This window comes from Pleurodeles waltl, chromosome 12 (assembly GCF_031143425.1).
Source record: "Pleurodeles waltl isolate 20211129_DDA chromosome 12, aPleWal1.hap1.20221129, whole genome shotgun sequence".
NCBI classification, from domain to species: Eukaryota; Metazoa; Chordata; class Amphibia; order Caudata; family Salamandridae; genus Pleurodeles; species Pleurodeles waltl.
This window is the reverse complement of record NC_090451.1, coordinates 304,796,459-304,819,453: the sequence shown is the minus strand read 5'-3', so window position 1 is coordinate 304,819,453 and position 22,995 is coordinate 304,796,459. Positions and strand designations below refer to the sequence as shown.

The 22,995-nt window shown below is 43.3% G+C and overlaps 1 protein-coding gene across 4 annotated transcripts in view; it reads right to left on the bottom strand.

The window, feature by feature from the left end:
* RPGRIP1L (RPGRIP1 like) overlaps positions 1-22,995 on the bottom strand; it is a 687,119-nt gene that overhangs the window by 454,857 nt on the left and 209,267 nt on the right. For all 4 annotated transcript variants that reach the window (XM_069216318.1, XM_069216317.1, XM_069216321.1 and 1 more), the window contains exon 7: positions 9,387-9,492. In XM_069216318.1, the coding sequence (XP_069072419.1) occupies positions 9,387-9,492 (106 nt within the window). The remainder of the gene's footprint in view (positions 1-9,386; positions 9,493-22,995) is intronic.

The following is a 22,995-nucleotide window of genomic DNA, read 5'->3' as shown; positions in this document are numbered from 1 at the left end:
TATTGAAAAAACTGTTTTGAAATTTCTGCAAATCAATGTTATTGCAGTACCCCCACACACCTTCCCCATAAGGGGCAATGAGATGCATTTAGATCAACAGAAAACAATTAACTCCTTTGCTGGTCTGTGCCCCAGTTTTGATGCAAAACAAAATATTCCTTAAAAATGCTCTTCAAAATTGGAGTGTGCTTAAGCGTAGAATCAACTGGAACACCGGAATAATTAAAACTATCCACTTATAAGACTGTTGATCCCTCTATCTGATATTTTTTTAGTTTGATACTTTTATGTATGTATGTATGTGGTATTTGTAAAGCGCATTCCGACTCACCAGGAGCATCGAAGCGCTAAAAAGAGTAGAAGGTGAGGAAGATAAACAGACTAACAAACCCAACCCTCATCCCATCCCCCTCAATCCTACCAGAATGCTACTAAGAAAAGAGTGAACCAGAAAACCACGGACTATCGAGGAAAGAGCCAGGTCTTGACCAGTTTCTTAAACGTTAAAGAGGCTGGTTCTTGCCTAATATTCGCTGGTAATGAATTCCAACCTTTAGCAGCAGCCACGGTTAAAGCTTTCTCCCCCCATCTTGCTCCGTTTGTGCGAGGAACCTGAATTCTATATTCTTTAGCGGACCTCAGGTTTCTCTTGGGAGCATACCAGCAAAGCCTGGTGGTGAGATACCTGGGACCTATTCCATGGAATGCTTTGTGGGTTAGACTGAGTGCTTTAAAAATGATCCGCTGGGACACTGGAAGCAAGTGTAATTTCTTAAGACTCCCACTGACTGATTTCCACCTTGGAAGATTTAAAATTGCTCTGGCTGCTGCATTTTGGACCATTTGCAGATTATTAATCGATGTCTTACCCACGTTAAGGAGTAGGGCGTTACAGTAATCAACTTTCAACATTACTAAAGCGAAGACCGCTGAGACTCTCCATTCCTGCGTAAGGTAAGGGAAGATTTTGCGAAGCATTTTGATCAGCCAGAGGCATGTCTTCAGAGTATGATTTATGTGATTTCTGAAAGACAAGTGGTCGTCAAAGAAAACGCCCAGGTTCCTACTGACCGTGGTCGGTGCTGGAGGAATCCCACAGTCTACTGGCCACCAGAGTGAATTCCATAGTTCTTTTGCCGGCCCAAAGCAAAGAATTTCCGTTTTAGTGGCATTCATTTTCAGCCAGTTTGTCTCCATCCAATTGCTTACACTTTGCATGCAATTGCTAAACCGGTCCGCGACCTCCTCCCAAGGTTGTGCAATCGGTATAATAAGCTGAGTATCATCAGCATAGGAGGTTGGGATAAACCCAAATGATCGGATGATATCGGCCAAAGGTGCAACGTAGAGGTTAAACAAGGTAGGGCTTAAGGATGAGCCCTGAGGAATCCCGCATGGCAATAGAAAGGGAGAAGATCGAAAATTGTCACAGCTTACAGTTATCCACCTATTTAACAAGAAGGATACTAAAAGCTTAAGGGCTCGACATCTAATTCCCGCTTGACTGAGGCGGGAAATCAGAAGATAAGGAGAAATCGTGTCAAATGCTGCTGACAAGTCCAACAATACTAGAATGGCCCCTTGACCATCATCGACCAATTTCCGAATTGAATCAGAAGAGGAGATCACAGCGGTCTCTGTACTGTGCGCTTTTTTGAAGCCATGTTGTGACGAATCAAGGCTTCCCCCATCCACTAGGAATTCTGCCAATTCCTTGTTCAGCAGTTTCTCTAGAATTTTGGCCAGAAAGGGAAGAAGTGCTATAGGCCGTAAGTTATTTAAGTCTTGACTATCCCCATCTGGCTTTTTCTTTAATGGCATAACTATTGTTTCCTTCCAGGAGGCGGGATAGATCCCAGAGTTTAGCACTTCTTGGAAGATCGGGACTAGGGCCCGAGCCATCAGGTCAGGAACTAATCTAAAAATGAGCGGGGGCACGGATCCAGTGGGGAGCCTGACTTTATTTCACAAATCATCTTTTTGACATGGTCCTGAGTGGGGGCATGAAAGTCAGTTAAAAATGTGTCCCTCATATTAATATCTGTGGCCGAATCCACCAAGGATTCCCTGGAAATCACATGTGGGTCAAAGGTAGCATTTATTCTGAGAATTTTATTTTCAAAATGCTCCGCAACCTTGTCACAGAATTCCTGAGAATTCTCCAGGTCCCAAGGCCTAAGGGGGGAGGATAGCGTATTTATCATGTTAAAGAGTTCTCGGGGGACATTTTCTGCCTCCTTCACTTTAGTGGTATAATATTTCGATTTGGCTGAAAAACGGGCCACTATGTAGGCACGGAGAGCAGATTTTAATACTACCTTCTGCTGAGGGACTGGGTTCAGTTTCCACCGGCGCTCCTGTCGCCGATAGTTTCTCTGCAGCCTCTTTAGTTCACTGGAGAACCATGGTTGACTACGCTTTTTCCGGTCACCGGACCCCAAAACTCTAGGAGAGGCCAGCTGCGCCATAGCCGCTTCCACTCCTTGATTAAAAATATCGAGTAAAGGCCGGGCCGGTTTCTCAGCTGTATCCCAGCCTTCCTCTAGGGCAATGACCAAGTCTTCCCTATTAATCTGCTTCCATGGTCTCACTACCTTATTTGCTGGTCTTGATGTGTGTAGGGGCTGTACAATAATAGTTTTGAAACATAACATATAATGATCAGTCCAACTAAGCCGAGTATTAGATACAACGAGCTGTGTGGATACACGAGCAAAAACTCCGTCAAGTATGTGCCCTGCGCTGTGTGTGACTTCCGAGACTCTAAGTGTTCAGTCCAGGGCCTCCATAAGATCTAAAAACTCCCTAACCACAGAATTGCAGGTCTCATCAAAGTGGAGATTAAAATCTCCCAAAATGATAGCCTTCGTGGACAGGACCATAGGTTCTACCAAATGGACCCATGTTTGTATAAAATTAGTGGAGGGGCCCGGGGGACGATAGAGCAGCAGGCCCTCCAGCATAATTCCATTGTTATTGGAAATTTTAAAGGCCATCATCTCGCAAAAGTTCGCCGTAGGACCAGACACACGTGAGTGTAGCCCTACATATAATGGCCAAACTCCCCCCCACCCCCCCACAACCCAGTCTGTCTAACCTTTGATAGGTATATCCTGGGGGAGTTGCCACAACGAAATCCGGGTCTGAGTCAGGTCTTCCCCAAGTTTCTGTAATAAACAAACAATCTAAATGCCAGGTGTCTATCAGTTCATAGATTTCCAGCCAAAGTTTAGGGAGGGAATGAGCGTTTACCAGTGCATATTGTAATGACCCCCCATTTGCCTCCGAGTTCTGCTGTACTGAAAAGCCCAATTTCAGAGGCCTCCTATCGTGAGTCCTAGCCTCCATAAGTGTTAGTGGAGATTGAAGCATCCAATTACAGTCTTTACAGACCCAAGTGGATCTGAAGTCTGATAGTGCCTTGTGTTCACACGTATTAACCCTGACCTTGCATCTGCCCCCCCCCCCCCCCCTGAAAACTCACCTCCAGAAAAAATAGCAGGGTCCCTGGCCCCCGGGGCTGTTCAGGCGCAGACGGGCTTGCCTTAGGTGCGCCTTCGCCGCGCCAGCGGCGCACCTGCTGCGGGGCCACTGGGCTCCCGTCATTAAATAATACCGGCTTCAACAGCTAGACCGCTAACCATGCGGTGCTGGAAGCTGGTACCCGGAAGGAGGGCTCTGACAGACCCTCACTTCCTGCTACAGACAAGTATTAAACAGGTATTAAAACAACACTTTAAAAATATTTAAAAGAAGTAAGTAGCAATGCTGCTGTTTGAAAGTAAAACCGCAGTTTTATGGTGCCGCAGAGAGCTAAAATAGTAACACATTCGATAAATGAAAGAACTTTCCCCTGCCCGCTAGCGCGCTCACCTGCTGCGCGGCCGCTGGGCTTCCGTCATTAAATAATACCAGCTTAAACAGCTAGACGGCTAACCATGCGGTGCTGGAAGCATGACCACAGATTAAGATTAAGATTAGAGAGGATCCAAGCCAAGAAGGAGGTGTGGGAAATGTCCCAGGAGAATGCCTAATAGAGCATAAAGCTTGAATAACTAGACTCTCACACTCCGGCAAAGGATGAGCAGTGAGGAAAAATGGGTAAAGGGCAATATCATCCGAATACAACCTTTCTGACTGTTGTAGAAGTGCTGGTTTGTTCCCAGGTCGCCAAAATACAGCAGAGGAGGGCATTGTTGAGGGAGTAATTGCTCCAAATCTTAGATGAAAAGCTGAAGGACTACCATAAGGATGTGAGACATTGTCTCAACAGAGGGCAAAGGAAGTTCAAGCAATTCACGAATATGGTAATAGACAAGTAATATGGGATTAAATTCAGCAAGAAGAGGCCCATAGTATGGTCCAAGCCAAGCTCTGAGAGGTATCAATGCCACTAGCATCAACTGAGCCAGCATTGGTGCTGTTTGAGTCAACTGTATAAAGGGCAAGGACAAAAAGGTAGAAAATGGCACAGAGGGAAAGCCCATTGGCAAAAGACACACAACACACCAAAAGGTCCACAAGGGACCATGACCCCTCTGAAGAGATCATCTATCACATTGAAGAACAAAGCAAGGCCTGAGTGGGGAACTCCAGAAAGGTCTGAGGAGCCCCTGGGAGCCACAGGTGCCTCTCCTAATTGGATTAGATCTTCGACTGATTCTGGATCCAAAGACAAATCCTCCATCGCCAGGGATCATCTTTGAGATTCACCTTTGGAGTAGGGGTCTGAAGATACCCCATGTCTTCGTTAGTCTTGTAGTTCATCCTCAACCTCAAAGAGGAAGACTCTGTTGATCTCGACCAAGGGCATGATTTATGGGGTCGGGTCCTCATGGGCTCTGGCCATGAAGAGCTTGGCTTCTTGCTCTTTCAAGGCCGTAGCGTGCAGGCTCTGTCAGGAATTGCTGGTTTTTAGTATTGTGGTCAGAGCCAAGGCACCAGAGGGAATCATCATGATAATCTGTAATGGGCATATCTCCATCACATTTAACACAAGGTTTAAACCCTGAACATTTAGGGAATGACATGGTTAGCACTACACCAAAATTATTTGAAGTAAAATCCCTGAGAGAAATCTCCCTAAAGTGAGCTCTGGGTCTATGCTGAAGGCTCAGAAAAAAGAGAACTGATGTCGCTCAGCTAGAATGGGGTGCTTTATGGCACCAATTACTTTGATTCTGGTGCAGACAAATAGCAAGCTCACCCTACTGATGTGGGAGCTATGAAAAAGTTCCAGATCCAGTCTGCACCGGAGCATAGACGTATTTAACAGAAGGGTTATTACATTAATTGACATTACCATATAATTCCCAAGCGACCCACAGGTCAGCCCTTCATAACTGGCTAGTGACCGAAAGTAGTATGCTGATTGGGCTGTTCCATAAATGTGGGATGTAAAGTGTGGATATTACTTGAAGGTGCAAATATTCTGGGAGCTTATTCTAGGAATGATGCAGTTATCTTAGAAATAGCCATGTAGTCATATGTCTTCTAAACTGTATACGCTTCTCAGTGCTTCGAATCATGGCCGGTATTGAGTTCCAGAGATTGGCGGCTTGTACTGAGAAAGCAGGGGCTCCTATGGATCTCTTAAAGCAAGGTGGCATGAAGATCGGTGATGCAAGTTTGGAGCACAGTGTCCTGTTTTGTTTGTAAAGCTTGAATTTAACAGGTAAGTATAATGGTCCCTTTCATTACAGTGCTCTCTGGACAATGCAGATTGGTTTGAACATTTTTCTTCCAACTATAGATCGGCAGTGGAATGATTGCAAAACTGGAATCATGCGTTCTCCTGGGTGAAAGCAGAGAAGGAGTCCTCCGGTAGGCTTATAAATTAGTTGTATTTTGCGAGTGATGAAACTGGGTACCCGAGGTACAGGCTATTGCCATTGTCATGCTTGGAGAATATGAGTGTGAGGATACCTTGTCATATTTTTGGTATTTATGGAATGGGAATATGTGACACAGTGCTTTAATTATGTATAAGGCTCCGTCTTTCCTTTTTGATATACAGTATTAATGATAGGACTGGATCAATTTTCCCCCTTTGTTTCTTACTTCTTTTGAAGGTTTTGAAAGGGCTTTGAGCTCCTTGGACGATATGGAAATGGGCTTGTATTTTTGCCACTGCTTGTTGGTCATGATCTTGGTTGTTTTTAATTTATTGGTATGTTCATCACATAAAGGCAAACAAAAAGAAAGGAAAAAACAAAGATCACAGACAAATCTCGGCTCAAGTTATACCATTATCTAGCAATATATATGTATCAGTTGCATCATTTTACTATAGTGTCTGTGTAAACCAAATCACTTTTAAGGTGTCTCAGTCATAGTTATCAAATAAGTTGACAAGGTGCCCATATGACTTTTGGTCGTGATGGCTCTGGCAGTTCCCTAAGCATGTATCTCCAAATGTTCTCTAGATTAGACAAGATGTGAAATCCACTGCTGTTTCGTGGGCAGCCTTACCCCTGCATATTCTCACTCTTCTTTTGACCAGAAACAGTGCCATTGCTGCAAGTCTGTGCATTGCAGGTTGCACATCCTTAAAGCCTAGGAGACATGTACACGGTTGATTTTCTATTTTTTCAAGAAGTATGTCAGACAGGGCTTCAGTGATCATTCTTCAGTACTGACACATTTGGTGTCACTCACACTCCAAATGCATAAAATATGCGTCTTTTGCCCCGCATGAAACAAATCAGGCATCCTCTTTTAACCCATGTAAATATAGTTTTGCTGGGGTATGGCAAATTTGATGTAGGTATCTGAAGTGTATAGTATGCAGATTACAGTTAGAAGTCAACAAAACAATTTGGGACCAGCAAAATGTCCATTCCGTCTCGGTCAATGGCGGGTTTAGTACCTCATTTCACCTTTGCAATGCTGTATCTATAGCTATTGGACCATCAGTCTTCATTGAGATGTAGAGCTTAGTTATGAGCTGTTTATGTGTAATAGTAGTTAGCAGTGTGTGGAATGAGCGTAGAGTTGAAAGTTAATTTGGGAATTGAGGGAACGTTGCCTGTAAGGAGCCATTAATATGTGAAGATTAGTTGTGGGGTGTGATGTTGTGCTTAGGATATATTGTCTAACCTAATAAACGTCATTCCCGAGTATATGTCTTTCAGATGCCCGAAAGAGGCTATGCTTGGTGGGAGGGACAAATACAAGAAGAAGGCAAGCCAACAAGTAAGAAACAAACAAATGAGAGGAACAATATAGTCAACCAAAGGAAAACAATGAGTGGGATCTAAACCACTGTAAGTTGCACTGTCTGGTAGGTGAGGCCTAAGAAAGGATTGCTTTCTGTATAGAAGCAAACAGGCGATAAAGAACTGAATGGGACAAACAGTATGATGACTGAGTGTACTTGCCAGACTTAAAATAATCCCTTGTGCATTCAATTGGAAGCACTTCCTTGCAAGGTGTAACGATGTACCAAATAGCCAACAGCATAAAGTGAGACAAAAGCAGTTCTGTGAATGAAGTCAGTCTACTTGTTTTTTTTTTTAACTGGTAGCATTTCATAAAACAAAGAGCAGAGCTGCTAACCCAGGCCGAAAAATGAGGCTTCTTTCTGCTAACTCCCCCTTGGAAAAATACATACTCCACTTCAATGTCAGTTAATGGGGAAATTGACTTCCTCCAATAATTTTGCTCTTTTAAATCTCCGTTCTCTCTGGTCCAAATGTTGGCAAGTATGGGCGTAATGTAGATGAATCATGCTTAGTCCCATAACCCAGAGGCAGCTTGGGATTTCAATGCCCAAACAAGGAGCTTGCTGACTACAAAACAGCCTTTGAAACTAAAGGAAATGTTGCCACTAAAGGACTCTTGAGTGCTGGGTGCCTTGTAACACTTCCCAAAATCTGGGTCAGAGAGGTTGTCTGGTACTCTGTTAAAGACTGTCACATAGCACGGTGCATTGAAATTTCACAGGGTTACATAAACCACCTTCCTAGAGCCAGCGAATGTGACTGTCATGCAAGAGGTGGAAGGTGACTTAAAGGAAGCTGTCTTGCTACCTCAAAACGAGTAAAAGTACTCTAGACCACATCCCAAAGGCAGTGATGCTATCCTCACTTCTTGACTTTTCTTCCTATTGGGTCACATATCTTGCAGGATTGTTGTGCTCTTTCTACGCTTGCAGTTGAGGTTGTTATGAAAAGACCTTGTACTACTGGTAGAACATGGGGCAAAGCCATGCACAGTGCAAAGCCATGCAGCAGATGACTGTCTGCTAGGCAGGTGAGGCAGAAGTTAATCAGTTGAGTTGCTGCGTGAACGAAAGCCATAAGGTTGAAGTAAATTCTTCCCACAATGAAGGAAAATGAGAGGGTGATAAAAACAGATAACAAGTGATTACAACTCCAAATACAACTATGGACAAGGTCCCTCTCTTAGGATTTTGTCAAGCCTGAGTGAGGCACATTCTAATGAATACTGTTTAGTAGAGAGAAAGAAGTGACTAGAGAGCATGAACGTGCATTGTATTCAGGTCTACCACCTGACGCTCACATGTTTAGAGATACAGAGATCCAAGCTTGATTTATTAAGTTTTGAAGCATTTTCCAGTGGCACCACTAAGTGGAAAGATTAAAAATACAAACATACAGTGGAAAAGTACCAGAACATAGGGAAATTACTTCCAAACATTCCAGCATGATTTGTTGTAAGTGGATATATTAAACCTCTTATCAGTTGTAACAGTGGTATTTTTTTTGTAGGAGACACTTAGGCCCTCATTACGAACCTGGCGGTCATGAGACCGCCATGGCAGCGGTGGAGGTCGGACCGCCGCCAACACAGCGGTCCGGCCTCAACATTAGACCGCGGCAAAGCTGCCAATGTCCGACTGCCGGCACCACCAACCAACAGCGCCGGCGGTCTCAATCCACCACTCACGATTACAAGTGTCCTTTCTGCCAGCCTTTGCATGGCGGTCCTGCCGCTATGCAAAGGAGGGTGGAAAGAGGGTGCCGGGGGCCCTATGGGGTCCCCTGCACTGCCCATGCACTTTGCCAGTGGAGTGCAGGGGCCCCCATGGAGAGCTCTGATGTGCTTGTCACTGCGTGATTTACGGGCAGTGAAAAGCGTGACAGGTGCTGTTGCACCTGACGCACCACAACATTGCCACTGACTCAAGTACGAGCCGGTGTCAATGTTGTGGTGTGTTTCCCGCTGGGCCAGCAGGCAGAAATGCTGTTTCTGCCCCCCGAGACCCAGAAGGAAACTCTTAATAGGTACCGCAGAGGGACGGCCGCATATACAGTCATCCTGATGTGGGACTATGCCGGGCGGCGGAAGTCAAAATGAGGGCCGTTGTGTGCATAAACACACATGATCACTGCTGTTTCACTGTTTTGCATCACATACATTACCTCTTGAAGTTGTAGAACATTCCCCTCTAGTGCTGCTAAAGAAGTGTTTTTTTCCACCAACTGCTTCTGGAGTTTGATCATTTCCACATTTTCCCGAATTGTTGACCTTGAAAAAGAAAACTCATCTTGAATTTGTAAATATAATTGCACTTGTTACATTATCATAACTGCTTAACCCTTCCAAACCATTTCTCGTTCATTCTGAACATTTTCAGCCCACTCAGTGGATGTACTGCACAAAACTCAATGTAATGCTTGTAAACTGAGAATAAATAACACACATCACCGCAACAAACAACAGGCTGTCCACTGGATCACAATTTGATCGTTGAGGAGTCCCTCAGACCTGGAGTTAACAGGTGGATCAGGAATATCCCACAGTTTAGTGTAAAGGGAGAAAAAAAAACGGAAAATGTGGCATACCAAAATAACTTGCAAGCTCTATGAGGCCAGTATTATACTGTTCTAAGCCCAAGGGGGTTATCTGGGACCATAACAGAGAGGCCCATATTGACAAAACATCCATAGCTACTACTGATAGAGTTATGTGCATGTAATGTAGCATGGTGATTACCACAACACTACCTGGATTAAATAAATAAGAAACAAAATAATTTATGCATGTCAGTTTTAAAATAACACAACAAAAATCAATTTAGCTGTAACCACTGTATAAACTATATTGCGATTAGGTTTAGGCATAGAACGAAAAGTTATTTAGCTGTAAACCAAGGTCGCCTCCAGGGCATCCTCAAAGTCATGGAACACCTTTGAAACTTGACATTTATGTATGTACACAAGTTTTCAGCAGAACATTTCAAAATGGCAAAATATTTTTCAATAAGCCAATTGCATTTAGAAGCAGCTCCCATGAGCAACAGTGACCAGTAACCACTTTCACAACCCTTTTGTTTTAAGAAGAAAAACAGGGTAATGCAGGCAGAACAGGCTGCACAAAACAGAGACTAAATAAAGTGACACTACACATTTAAGTCATCCCCACTCTTCAGTAGCCCATCATGCTCTCTCAGTGACCGGTAGGTGAGTTAATGTTTAAGGAGAAGACAGAGTATTGTGTGGACATCATGAATAAATACTTCTGCCAGTCCTCCATTTAGGTGGGAGAGTTGTTTATAATTTTAATGAGTATTTCCCTGAAGGAGAATTAGGAATACATGTAAGTGACATTTACTTCCTCTTCAGGGGATCATCATTAATAGCCATAATCAAGGAATAGGACAGCAAGCGTATCCCACATAAAAGCAGAGAAATGACCAAACACATATGTGAACTATCCAAAGAGTTTTTACAATGAAGACTGACCTTTCTTGACGTCAGCCCCATCCAAGACAAAGTCTTGCAAATTTGTGGACAGATCTCCAAATAGCAGGTTTGCACATTTCTGAAAGGGAGGTGTATCTGCAAAAAGCTGTGTAGTATCTTTGCCCCTTCGCTGAAAGGAATTTAGGTCTACCATGGAAGGATTGGTTTGCCATATGGTTCCAACAGGCCTATATTTCATAAACTAATGTTCAGACTGTCTAACAACTTTTAATTTCTCTAGATAGAACTTTAACACTCTTTTCACCACAAGAATGTGAAGAGATCCCGCCAAAGGAGCAGATGGGCTTGGAATGAAAGTTGGCAATTAAATAATTTGATTAACATGAAAATCTGATGCTACTTTAAGGAAGAAACCCAAATTAATTCTCAGCACCACCTTGTGGAACACAGTTTAGGATTCCTAGCTGCACAGGACCTGAATCTCACGGACTGTGAACATAAGTTATAGTTGCTAGCAAGTCAGCTTTCCATGTTAGATGTTGCTATTCTGCCTTACCAACCATCGTTCAATGTAGGCACCTATCAATTTAGAGAGCTCTATGTTAAGTTTGCAATGGGGTTAAGAAGTTCTAATGAGCGGAAATATCATCTGAATACCCCAAATAAATTCTTCACACAGGCATGGAAAAGAATGAAGTTTGTAAAGGAGACTTTCTATAGGAATTAATAGGCAAAACATGTAGCCAAACTGAAAAAAATTGCAACTCAGACCTTTCTAAGAGGCGAAGGTAAGGCAGTACTGCCTCTTCTTGAAATCTGGAAGGACTGTAGCTGTTCTGAATACACCAGATGAAAAATGGCTTTCATTTTAAAGTGTACGATTTTCCAGCTGAATGGAACTTAGCCTCTTTCAAAGTGTCCCTAAGACTTGTGTCAGATTTAAATGCCATATTTGTATGAGCTCAGGAGCCAGGCTGCTAAACGCAATGATGAAGGTTTGCAGAAACTGGACCCTACACTTGTGCAGTAGATGGGATGTTTAGTGTGGGTGCTTCAACAGATGTAAAAGGTGAGGGAACCACCACTCTGAAGTTATGATCTTGATCTTACAATAGAGTAGCATGATTAATACTGGTGGAATTAAAGGGATTAGAAGAAAGATGTACAGAAACATCTGTGACTAGTCAAAAGTGCATAACCTTTGTTCATGGTTGATAGTACCTGGAGGTGAAGTTTGGCCATTTTATGGTTCCTGCATCAGTGAAAATGTCTGTTCAGTATCACACCAAGATCTCAGGTGGACTGGTACGGTGGCTCATATAATTGACTTAGAGGCCCATGTAGCAAAGAATGGAGAATGTCATTTGTTAGTGGTGCAGAGGTTTGTGTGATGTTGAGGCTTTTGTTAGTCAATCGTACAGACATGGATAGATGATATTTTTTGGGTTTCTCAGGGAAAATAAATCTCTGTCATATACTCGGAGAAAGTCGTTTGGGCTGACTTTAGTCTGAATGGCAGTACCGAACGTGGTTGTTGTCCACCAGAAACCTCAGGAATTTCCAACATTTTTCTATAATTAGGATATGGAAGTAGGCATTACAAAGGTCTGTGGTGCACATATAGTCCCACTGATGTAATTGAGGAAACATTTTATGCAAAGCCAGCATTCTGAAATTTGTTCCTTAATCCATTTGTTGTCTTTGAGATCAAGATTGGCTATGAATTCTTCCTTTGGTACACTTTTTTTGAACCAGACAGAATAAATCCCCTTTCTAGTTGGATGAATGATAACAGACCACCTGCACGGCTTGTTTTCTCAAAAGGTATTCATATTCACTTCCTGTTGGAGCTACTCTCAATGGCATTGAAATAAATGATGTTCTCAGTGAGATAATCAAAGGAGGTGACTTGAACCTACGCAGAGAACAGCTTTTTTGCCCAATATTCAGCTTTCGTCTGGTCTCGTGCTATTTTTGCCACTATTCTCCCCTCATGAACTATGGTTTAATGTTCAATCCAGAATACTGATCATGAGAACTTATGAAAGGTCATCTTGTATAACTGGAACTCTGTGGATAGAGTACCCTCCACTGCATTGACTGCATCATCTGACATCTACTTGGAATTTAGCAATGTCTTCCAATTTTCCTTTGATTGTCTTACTGTTTTTCTAGCAATCATTAACTATCATAGTTTTTTCAACTTACTGATCTTTTGATTTTGTAATCATTCTCCAGTGATGTAATATATGATAATTGGTTCTGCACAATAACAATAGGGATAAACAAATGGCCCACCAATCTTTCCATTATTTATTGGCAGGGGATAGAATGTATTGGTCAAAGGAGTTTATATTGGTGGAATTTACTAACTGGCACGGAATTAGACAAATGAACCTCCATCCCGCCCCTTGTCCATTAGAGCTCAATTGTTAACTGCATAATTCAGGATATGAAGCAGACTCAACCTGAAAGCATAACACTTTGGTGGGTTTTACACACTTCGTACCCAAGTAATTATGGCACATGTAGATTAATTCACTGCCTTGTTGGTATACTTCAAATCAATACTTAGGAGTTCCAAGAAACTAAGGGCCAGATGTAGCAAAGGGTTTGCGCCTCGCAAACGGCGAAAATCGCCGTTTGCGAGGCACAAAAGCCTCTTTGCTATTCAGAAATGCATATTGCGAGTCTGGACCGACTCGCAATATGCATTTCAGAATCGCAAATAGGAAGGGGTGTTCCCTTCCTATTTGCGATTCGGAGTGGAATGCAATTCCATTTGCGACCGCATATGCGGTCGCAAATGGAGTCGCAGTTACCATCCACTTGAAGTGGATGGTAACCCACTCGCAAATTGCAAGGGGTCCCCATGGGATCCCTTCCACTTTGTGAATGGACCCACAAATATTTTTTCAGGGCAGGGAAGACCACTCCCTGCCCTGAAAAAATACCGAAACTAAAGGTTTCGTTTTTTTTTTTTTTTAAGTGCAGCTCGTTTTCCTTTAAGGAAAACGGGCTACACTTAAAAAAAAAATAACTGCTTTATTTAAAGCAGTCACGAACATGGAGGTCTGCTGACGACAGCAGGCCTCCATGTTTGCGAGTGCCTAGACTCGCTATGGGGCCGCAATTAGCGACCCACCTCATGAATATTAATGAGGTGGGTCATTGCGACCCCATAGCGAGTCGCAGTCGGTGTCTGAGACTCCGTACTGCATACCAATTTGCGAGTTGCAAATTGCGAGTCGCAGGGACTCGCAATTTGCAAGTCGCAAATTGGCGTTTTGCTACATCTGGCCCCAAGAGTATTATTTCTAGTGCTAGCAAAACACAAGATTGTGTGTTCATAGATGAAAGCTCCCCCCCGAACGCTGAATCATGGCTCCTGGAAGCTGCGTTGCGCAAAGAATTAGTTGAAACCTTCCTGACTTGCTTACCTCCTACATCTAGGCCCAAGGACATATGGAATTCACTGATCACATACTATGAATCTAAGGTGCCTGACTTCTTGCTGGAAGCAATTAGTGCACTGATTTTTAGTTGTATTACTGAACAAAATTGATTGTTTTTGTTCAGACTCCTGATTGTAAAGATAAGAGGTTTGTCAAATTGTCATATACTATATCTGGATTTCCGGTTTTCAGTTAAAACCGATTATAACCAATAAAACACCAACAACAGGAATATTAGCTATTCAGTAGAAAAAGGAAAACATCAAATTTTGCCTCACTTTCATTGCTTTGGGACCCTCTGGTGTTAAACAGTATAAGTGTAGCCTATACCCTTAAGCACTTTTCTGTGATGGATCCTACTATAACCCACTTGGGCCAAGGTAAGACACCTGAAATGACCTTGTGACCATCCACATGTCCTAGGACCCTGACTGCTTCCTTCAATTCATTTTTTGACAGCATGGCTCACCTCACATGGCTTCAGTTCACTGTTTACTGCATGTTGCTCTGTAGCGGGCAGCAGGTATACAGATTAACTCTGAGCAGTGTCTAAGCGCAGCACAAGAGGCTACTCCATGATGTCATCCTCGTTCAATGAGAGCATGTTGGAAAATGGGTTACTGGTAAGGGCAGGTAGGTACTTACACTTAGCAATAGGCCACTAACCTCCACTTAGGTCCAGTTAGGTCTCAGCAAATTAAACCCAGCTCAACCCTTGGTAGGTTTGCAACGAGCGACAAGGCTTAATTTAGGAGACAGAGTGTAAAGCATTCAAATATCACAAAACAGTAATTAAATAAAACACAGGAAACAGTGTAAAAATCCAAAACCAATTTATAAGAATAGATTATATTTTTATCTTTAAAATGACACAAAATAAAATCGGATAAGGGGAACCGGAGATATGAATTTTTAAAGAATTATTGTTTTCTAGCGCCTAGAAACAAAAAGCGCCAATCTGGTCATCTGGTCGCAACTCGACCGGGGCAAAGTCAAAGTTTAAGGCTGACCGCGATAGAGCCCGGCTCGGCTACAGCCCGCGGGAGGCCTCGGTCAAAAGTTTACCTTCTTAAGATTTTCTTCAGCGGGACGAACCTGCCAGTCCAATCCGACCTCCTGGAACTCTTCTCCGGATACGCGTCGCGGGAGCCCTCGGTGGACATTTTTACCTTCGGACTTGGTTGTCTTTTCGAGGTGAAAATCCTTCGACCGGGGCAAACCTGGATCTTGATCCGACGTCCTTGGAGCCCTCCTTGGATACGCTGGCTGGGAGGTTCCGGTCAACTTCCTACGTTCGGACTTAGTCTCTCTTTTGGAGATTTTCTTCACCGGGACGAACCTGCAAGTCAGGCCGGGTCACAGTTGAGGCAAGCCTCTATGGAGCTTTTTTTCAAAAGTTCTCCAAAATTCTCCAAACTTCTGGATCTTCTCCCAGATGTTCCTTTAAGGTTCTTTTGGGGCCCACAGCTCACCCCAAGGTTCCAGAAGCTCTGAGATGGTCCTTGGGGGTGTGGACTACAACTCCCAGAATGCACCTGGCACAAACTCCTTTTTGGCCACTGGACAGTGGTCAGCTGGTTGGTTTCTTCAGGAGTTGGTGCAGGGGACTCTGGTTAGCAATTTTCACCTATAGCAAACAGGGGGTCCCTCCTTGAACCAGTTGAAGCCAGGCAAAGTCCTTCTTGTGGTGAAGCCCAAGTGTGCAGCTGGTGCAGTCCTTCAATGTGCAGGGTCCAGGTGCAGACCAGGGGTCCAGCAGGACAGTCCTTCTTCTTCTGTAGTTCTTCCTGGTAGGAATCTGGTAGGGAACTGAGGTGTGGGTGCAGGTCTGCCAGTTTTATCCTCGCTCCTGGGTGAAAAACAGGGGGGTCCTGGTTCTCCAATCAGGTGCAGGGTCCTTCCCCCTGTGATGACCACTTCCTGGGAAGTGTAGCAAAAATCAATCCCAGGAGGCAACATTCCTCAAAAATCCATCATGGCTGAAAATGATTTTTGGAGGTTACATCTGGCTGAGCCCACCCACTGGTGTGGCTAAAAATCATAAACACACCCTTCTCCTGCCCTCTCCTAATCTAATCAAGGGGGCACCTAGTTGTCTGGGGTTGCAGGATGTGGGGGTGTTGCTGGGTTTCTCCAAATGTCCTTCTCTGCCTTTGAAGAACAGTTTGGCAGCCTTCCCCCTTCCTGCCTCAACATCTGTTGAGGGGAGATCCCCTCCCACAGGCACATCTCTTTGTGTGAAGCCAGGCCACTTCACACCTCATCAAGGCAGCCTGGCCAGGCTGCCAGAGGCTGGCCAATCAGAGCACAGCAGCAAAAACAATGCAGGGCTGAAGCTGGCAACTTTTCAGGTAAAGTTTAAAAAACTCTTTACCTGAACAAGTTATATTAAATCCAACAACTGGAAGTTGTGGGATTTATTATAACAATTAATGTGATACCAAACTCTTGGTATCCATTACTTAAGGGGACTTTTAAAATTAAAATAAGGACTCCCCATTCTAGCCTATAGTGGCCATTCACTACAATGAGGGAAAAACAAATTTGGCTGTTTTTCACTCACCAGGGTTTATAAAACTATTTTTATAAGGTCCTTGCTTATAGTTACATGGCACCCAGCCTTAGGGGCACATAGGGCACACCTTAGGGGTGACTTATATGTAAAAATAAGGTAGTTTAACACTTTGGAACTACTTTTAATTCCAAAGTCGACTTTCCATATAACTTTAATTTAAAAGCAGCCAGCAAGGCAGGCCTGCCTTTAAAATGACACTGGGCACCTCAGCATTGCACCTATGGGTGCACTACCTAGGCAGGGGGCTCTAAACCTACATTCCCTACCATATACTAGGAGCTTATAGGTAGGTTGATTTAGCCAATTATAATTAGCCTACTTTGCATACTGATTTTACAAAGAGCACAGGCCCTGGGACTGGTTAGCAGTACAAAGGGTACCATCAGAGTCAGGAAAACACCAGCAAAAAGTGGAAAATGGGGCAAAAAGTCCTCTGCAATCAGCCCTGTTCTTTCACAGAGCAGGACAGAGATTTGCTTTCAGAAAGCTCAGAAATTATGACTGTGGCAAAAATCACACATGCAGTCTTGCTATCTACTTTGGCTTAATTTACAGACATTGTACTTGGACTACTGCTGTTGATTGTTCTTTTCAACTTTCCATATGGTGCAATTCTGTTGCCTTCAGCTGCCATTTATAACAAATCAGGAAGCACGTCTTGTACTTGTAGCCTTGCAGAAGTAGTGGTCCTTGTTCTCATGAAGTGAAACTTAGGGCTCCTATTTGCTCATTGCCCACTTGGGCGTGATTTCACATTGTAATAGTTGAGAATTGGAGGAGGCACCAATTCTCTTTAAAGATCCACCTGGATGTTACTTTTCCAATTCTCACCTTTGGAATTATGATACTTGTATTCTACTAATTCGATTGGGCTTCTATCACAGCATTTTATGTAACTGGAGATGCATACTACTCTTGATTGTTGGGTGTTTAACAGTCATGGAATTAGCTTATTTGGTATCCATATCTTGTTCACTCTATTCTCCTGGAACTGTAAATAACTTATGCAAACACCCACAGCACTGCAGTCTTTCCACATATCCATAGATGATCCTTGTATCGCACAAAGGTTGCTGCTATTTATACACACAAACATTATTGTATATGGAAAATGTCACTTACCCAGTGTACATCTGTTCGTGGCATTAGTCGCTGCAGATTCACATGCTGTGCACATCCCGCCATCTGGTGTTGGGCTCGGAGTGTTACAAGTTGTTTTTCTTCGAAGAAGTCTTTTCGAGTCACGAGACCGAGGGACTCCTCCCATTTCGACTCCATTGCACATGGGCGTCGACTCCATCTTAGATTGTTTTCCCCGCAGAGGGTGAGGTAGGAGTTGTGTATGCTAGTAATAGTGCCCATGCAAAGGAGTGAATGTGTCGGTACATAATGAAGTTTAAAGTAATATATTTACAAATGTACAAATGTTTAAGATCTACTTCTGAACGGCTACAGGCTCCCGGGGAGGCGGGTGGGCGCATGTGAATCTGCAGCGACTAATGCCACGAACAGATGTACACTGGGTAAGTGACATTTTCCGTTCGATGGCATGTGTAGCTGCAGATACACATGCTGTGCATAGACTAATAAGCAGTTATCTCCCCAAAAGCGGTGGTTCAGCCTCTAGGAGTTGAAGTAGTTTGAAATAATGTTCTTAGTACAGCTTGACCTACTGTTGCTTGTTGTGCAGTTAACACATCTACACAGTAGTGCTTGGTAAATGTATGAGGCGTAGACCATGTTGCTGCCTTACATATTTCGTTCATTGGAATATTTCCTAGAAAGGCCATGGTAGCACCTTTCTTTCTGGTTGAGTGTGCCTTTGGTGTAATAGGCAGTTCTCTTTTAGCTTTAAGATAGCATGTTTGAATGCACTTAACTATCCATCTAGCAATGCCTTGTTTTGAAATTGGATTTCCTGTATGAGGTTTTTGAAAGGCGATAAATAGTTGTTTTGTCTTTCGAATTAGTTTTGTTCTGTCAATGTAGTACATTAGTGCTCTTTTGATGTCTAATGTATGTAGTGCTCTTTCAGCTACAGAATCTGGCTGTGGGAAGAACACTGGTAATTCTACCGTTTGATTCAAGTGGAACGGTGAGATTACTTTTGGTAAAAATTTAGGATTGGTCCGTAGAACAACTTTATTTTGTGTATTTGAATAAATGGTTCTTGAATGGTAAATGCTTGAATTTCACTCACTCTTCTTAGAGATGTGATGGCAATTAAAAATGCAACTTTCCACGTTAAGTATTGCATTTCACAAGAGTGCATGGGCTCAAAAGGTGGACCCATGAGTCGTGTTAAGACAATGTTGAGGTTCCATGAAGGAACCGGTGGTGTTCTTGGTGGTATAATTCTCTTTAGGCCTTCCATAAACGCTTTTATGACTGGTATCCTAAATAATGAAGTTGAGTGCGTAATTTGCAGGTAAGCTGAAATTGCCGTAAGGTGTATTTTAATGGAAGAGAAAGCTAGTTTAGATTTCTGCAAATGTAGTAAGTATCCTACTACCTCTTTTGCAGATGCGTGTAAAGGTTGAATTTGATTATTATGGCAGTAATAAACAAATCTTTTCCACTTATTTGCATAACAGTGTCTAGTGGTAGGTTTTCTAGCCTGTTTTATGACCTCCATACATTCCTGTGTGAGGTCTAAGTGCCCGAATTCTAGGATTTCAGGAGCCAAATTGCTAGATTCAGCGATGCTGGATTTGGATGTCTGATCTGTTGTTTGTGTTGTGTTAACAGATCTGGTCTGTTGGGCAGTTTGATATGAGGTACTACTGAAAGGTCTAGTAGTGTTGTGTACCAAGGTTGCCTTGCCCATGTTGGTGCTATTAGTATGAATTTGAGTTTGTTTTGACTCAACTTGTTTACTAGATATGGAAGAAGTGGGAGAGGGGGAAAAGCGTACGCAAATATCCCTGACCAGTTCATCCATAGTGCATTGCCCTGAGACTGATGTTGTGGGTACCTGGATGCGAAGTTTTGGCATTTTGAGTTTTCTTTTGTTGCAAATAGATCTATTTGTGGCGTTCCCCACATTTTGAAGTAAGTGTTCAGTATTTGGGGGTGAATTTCCCATTCGTGGATCTGTTGGTGATCCAGAGAGAGATTGTCTGCTAACTGATTCTTAATCCCTGGAATAAATTGTGCTATTAGGCGAATGTGGTTGTGAATCGCCCAATGCCATATTTTTTGTGTTAGGAGACACAACTGTGTTGAGTGTGTTCCTCCCTGTTTGTTTAGGTAATACATTGTTGTCATGTCGTCTGTTTTGACAAGAGTGTATTTGTGGGTTATTATGGGTTGAAATGCTTTCAGAGCTAGAAATACCGCTAACAGTTCTAAGTGGTTTATATGAAACTGTTTTTGCTGAATGTCCCATTGTCCTTGGATGCTGTGCTGATTGAGGTGTGCTCCCCACCCTGTCATGGATGCATCTGTTGTTATTACGTATTGTGGCACTGGGTCTTGAAAAGGCCGCCCTTGGTTTAAATTTATACTGTTCCACCATTGCAGCGAGATGTATGTTTGGCGGTCTATCAACACCAGATCTAGAAGTTGACCCTGTGCCTGTGACCACTGTTATGCTAGGCACTGTTGTAAGGGCCGCATGTGCAACCTTGCGTTTGGGACAATGGCTATGCATGAGGACATCATGCCTAGGAGTTTCATTACTAATTTGACCTGTATCTTTTGGTTTGGATACATGGCTTGTATGACATTTTGGAATGTTTGGACTCTTTGTGGACTTGGACTGGCAATTCCTTTTACTGTGTTGATTGTTGCTCCTAGGTATTGCTGTGTTTGACACGGCAGAAGGTGTGACTTTGAGTAATTGATTGAGAAACCTAGTTTGTGTAGGGTTTCTATGACGTAATTTGTGTGTTGTGAACACTGTTTTTGCGTGTTGGTTTTGATTAACCAATCGTCTAGGTACGGGAACACATGTATTTGCTGCCTTCTGATATGTGCAGCTACTACTGCTAGACATTTTGTAAAAAACTCTTGGCGCAGTTGTTATTCCGAATGGCAACACTTTGAATTGGTAATGTATCCCTTGGAATACAAACCTTAGGTACTTCCTGTGTGAAGGATGTATTGGTATATGGAAATATGCATCCTTTAGATCCAGTGTTGTCATGTAGTCTTGTTGTTTGAGCAGTGGGATTACTTCTTGTAATGTAACCATGTGAAAATGGTCTGATTTGATGTATGTATTTAATATTCTGAGATCTAGTATAGGTCTTAGAGTTTTGTCTTTTTTGGGTATCAGAAAGTACAGTGAGTAAACTCCTGTGTTTAGTTCTTGTTTTGGTACTAATTCTATTGCTTCTTTTTGGAGCAATGCTTGAACTTCTAATCCTAGAAGATTTATATGTTGTTTCGACATACTGTGTGTTTTCGGTGGGACTGTTGGAGGGAATTCGCGAAATTCTATGCAATAACCATGCTGGATAATTGCTAGTACCCAAGTATCTGTTGTTATCTCCTCCCAATGTTTGTAAAATTGGCTTAATCTTCCCCCCACAGGTGTTATGTGATGGGGATGTGTGACTTGTGAGTCACTGCTTATTTTGAGGACTTTTGGGGCTTTGGAATTTTCCTCTACTTCTTTGGAATTGTCCCCCTCTATATTGCCCTCGAAAACGTCCCCGCTGATATTGGCTTTGGTAAGTGGGCCTTGTTTGTGATGTTGTGGTTTCTGTAGGTTGTCCTCGAAACCCTCCCCTAAAAGGTGTTTTGCGAAAGGTGCCTCTGCTCTGCGGGGAGTAGAGTGCGCCCATGGCTTTTGCCGTATCAGTGTCTTTCTTGAGTTTCTCAATAGCAGTGTTGACTTCCGGCCCAAACAACTGCTGTTCATTAAATGGCATATTTTAGCACGGCTTGTTGAATTTCCGGCTTGAAACCTGACGTGCGGAGCCATGCGTGCCTTCTTATTGTTATTGCAGTATTTACTGTCCTTGCAGCCGTATCTGCTGCATCCATTGAAGACCGTATCTGATTATTAGAGATACTTTGTCCTTCTTCCACCACTTGTTGTGCTCTTTTTTGGAACTCCTTGGGTAAGTGTTCTATCAAATGTTGCATCTCATCCCAGTGAGCTCTGTCATATCTTGCCAAAAGCGCTTGTGAATTGGCAATGCGCCATTGGTTTGCTGCTTGTGCTGCAACCCTTTTGCCCGCAGCATCAAATTTGCGACTCTCTTTGTCTGGAGGTGGTGCGTCTCCCGAGGTATGAGAGTTTGCTCTCTTACGAGCTGCCCCGACAACTACTGAGTCTGGAGTTAACTGCGTTGTAATATAAACAGGATCTGTTGGCGGTGGCTTGTACTTTTTCTCCACCCTTGGAGTTATGGCTCGGCCTTTAACAGGATCCTGAAAGATTTGTTTTGAATGTTTTAGCATTCCTGGGAGCATAGGTAGTCTTTGGTACTGGCTATGAGTGGAGGTTAGCGTGTTAAACAAGAAGTCATCCTCAATTGGTTCTGAATGCAAGGTGACGTTATGGAAAGCAGCTGCCCTTGCGATCACCTGTGTGTAAGATGTACTGTCCTCAGGAGGGGACGGCCTGGTAGGGTACGAGTCTGGGCTGTTGTCCGATACTGGAGCATCGTAAAGGTCCCATGCATCGGGATCATCTTGACTCATGGCAATATGAGTCGGTGAGTGCATCAGTGGAGGAGTTGCTACTGGTGATGTGTGCACTGATGGTGATGGAGAAGGTGGTGGAGTTTTCTTTGCCACCTTTGCCTGTGGCTCCTTGTCCTTTTCGTGAAAGGCAAGTTTTCTTTTTGTTTTAATTGGAGGAAGAGTGGTTATCTTCCCTGTGTCTTGATGAATGTGGAGCCTCCTTTGAGTATAGTCTGGCTCTACAGCTTGAAGTTCCTCTCCAAATCTATGTTTTTTCATTTGTGAGGCTAATCCTTGTTCCTCAGTATAGGAACCTGTTCTCGGCTCCGAGGCTGGATGTTTCGGAACCAAATCTTTTTCGGAGGTCTTTTTAGGCTCCGAAGAAACCTTTGTAGTTTTCGGCGTGGTGGTGTCTCGGTGCCAAATTTGTTCGGTGCCGCTGTCACAGTGCCGAAATTTCTCAGAGCCGATGTCTCGGGTCCGAGATTGCTGTGTGGCGGTATCTCGACCGGAGTCGGATGACTTAGACACCAGCGTGCCCTTTTTCGGTGCCTTGGCTCGGTCACCGCTTTTTTGGGTTAAGCCATGGCCTGTTGGCGGTGGCGTCCCCTGGGCTCTTGTTGACTTCTCGTGAGTCTTATGTTTCGACGTCTTACTC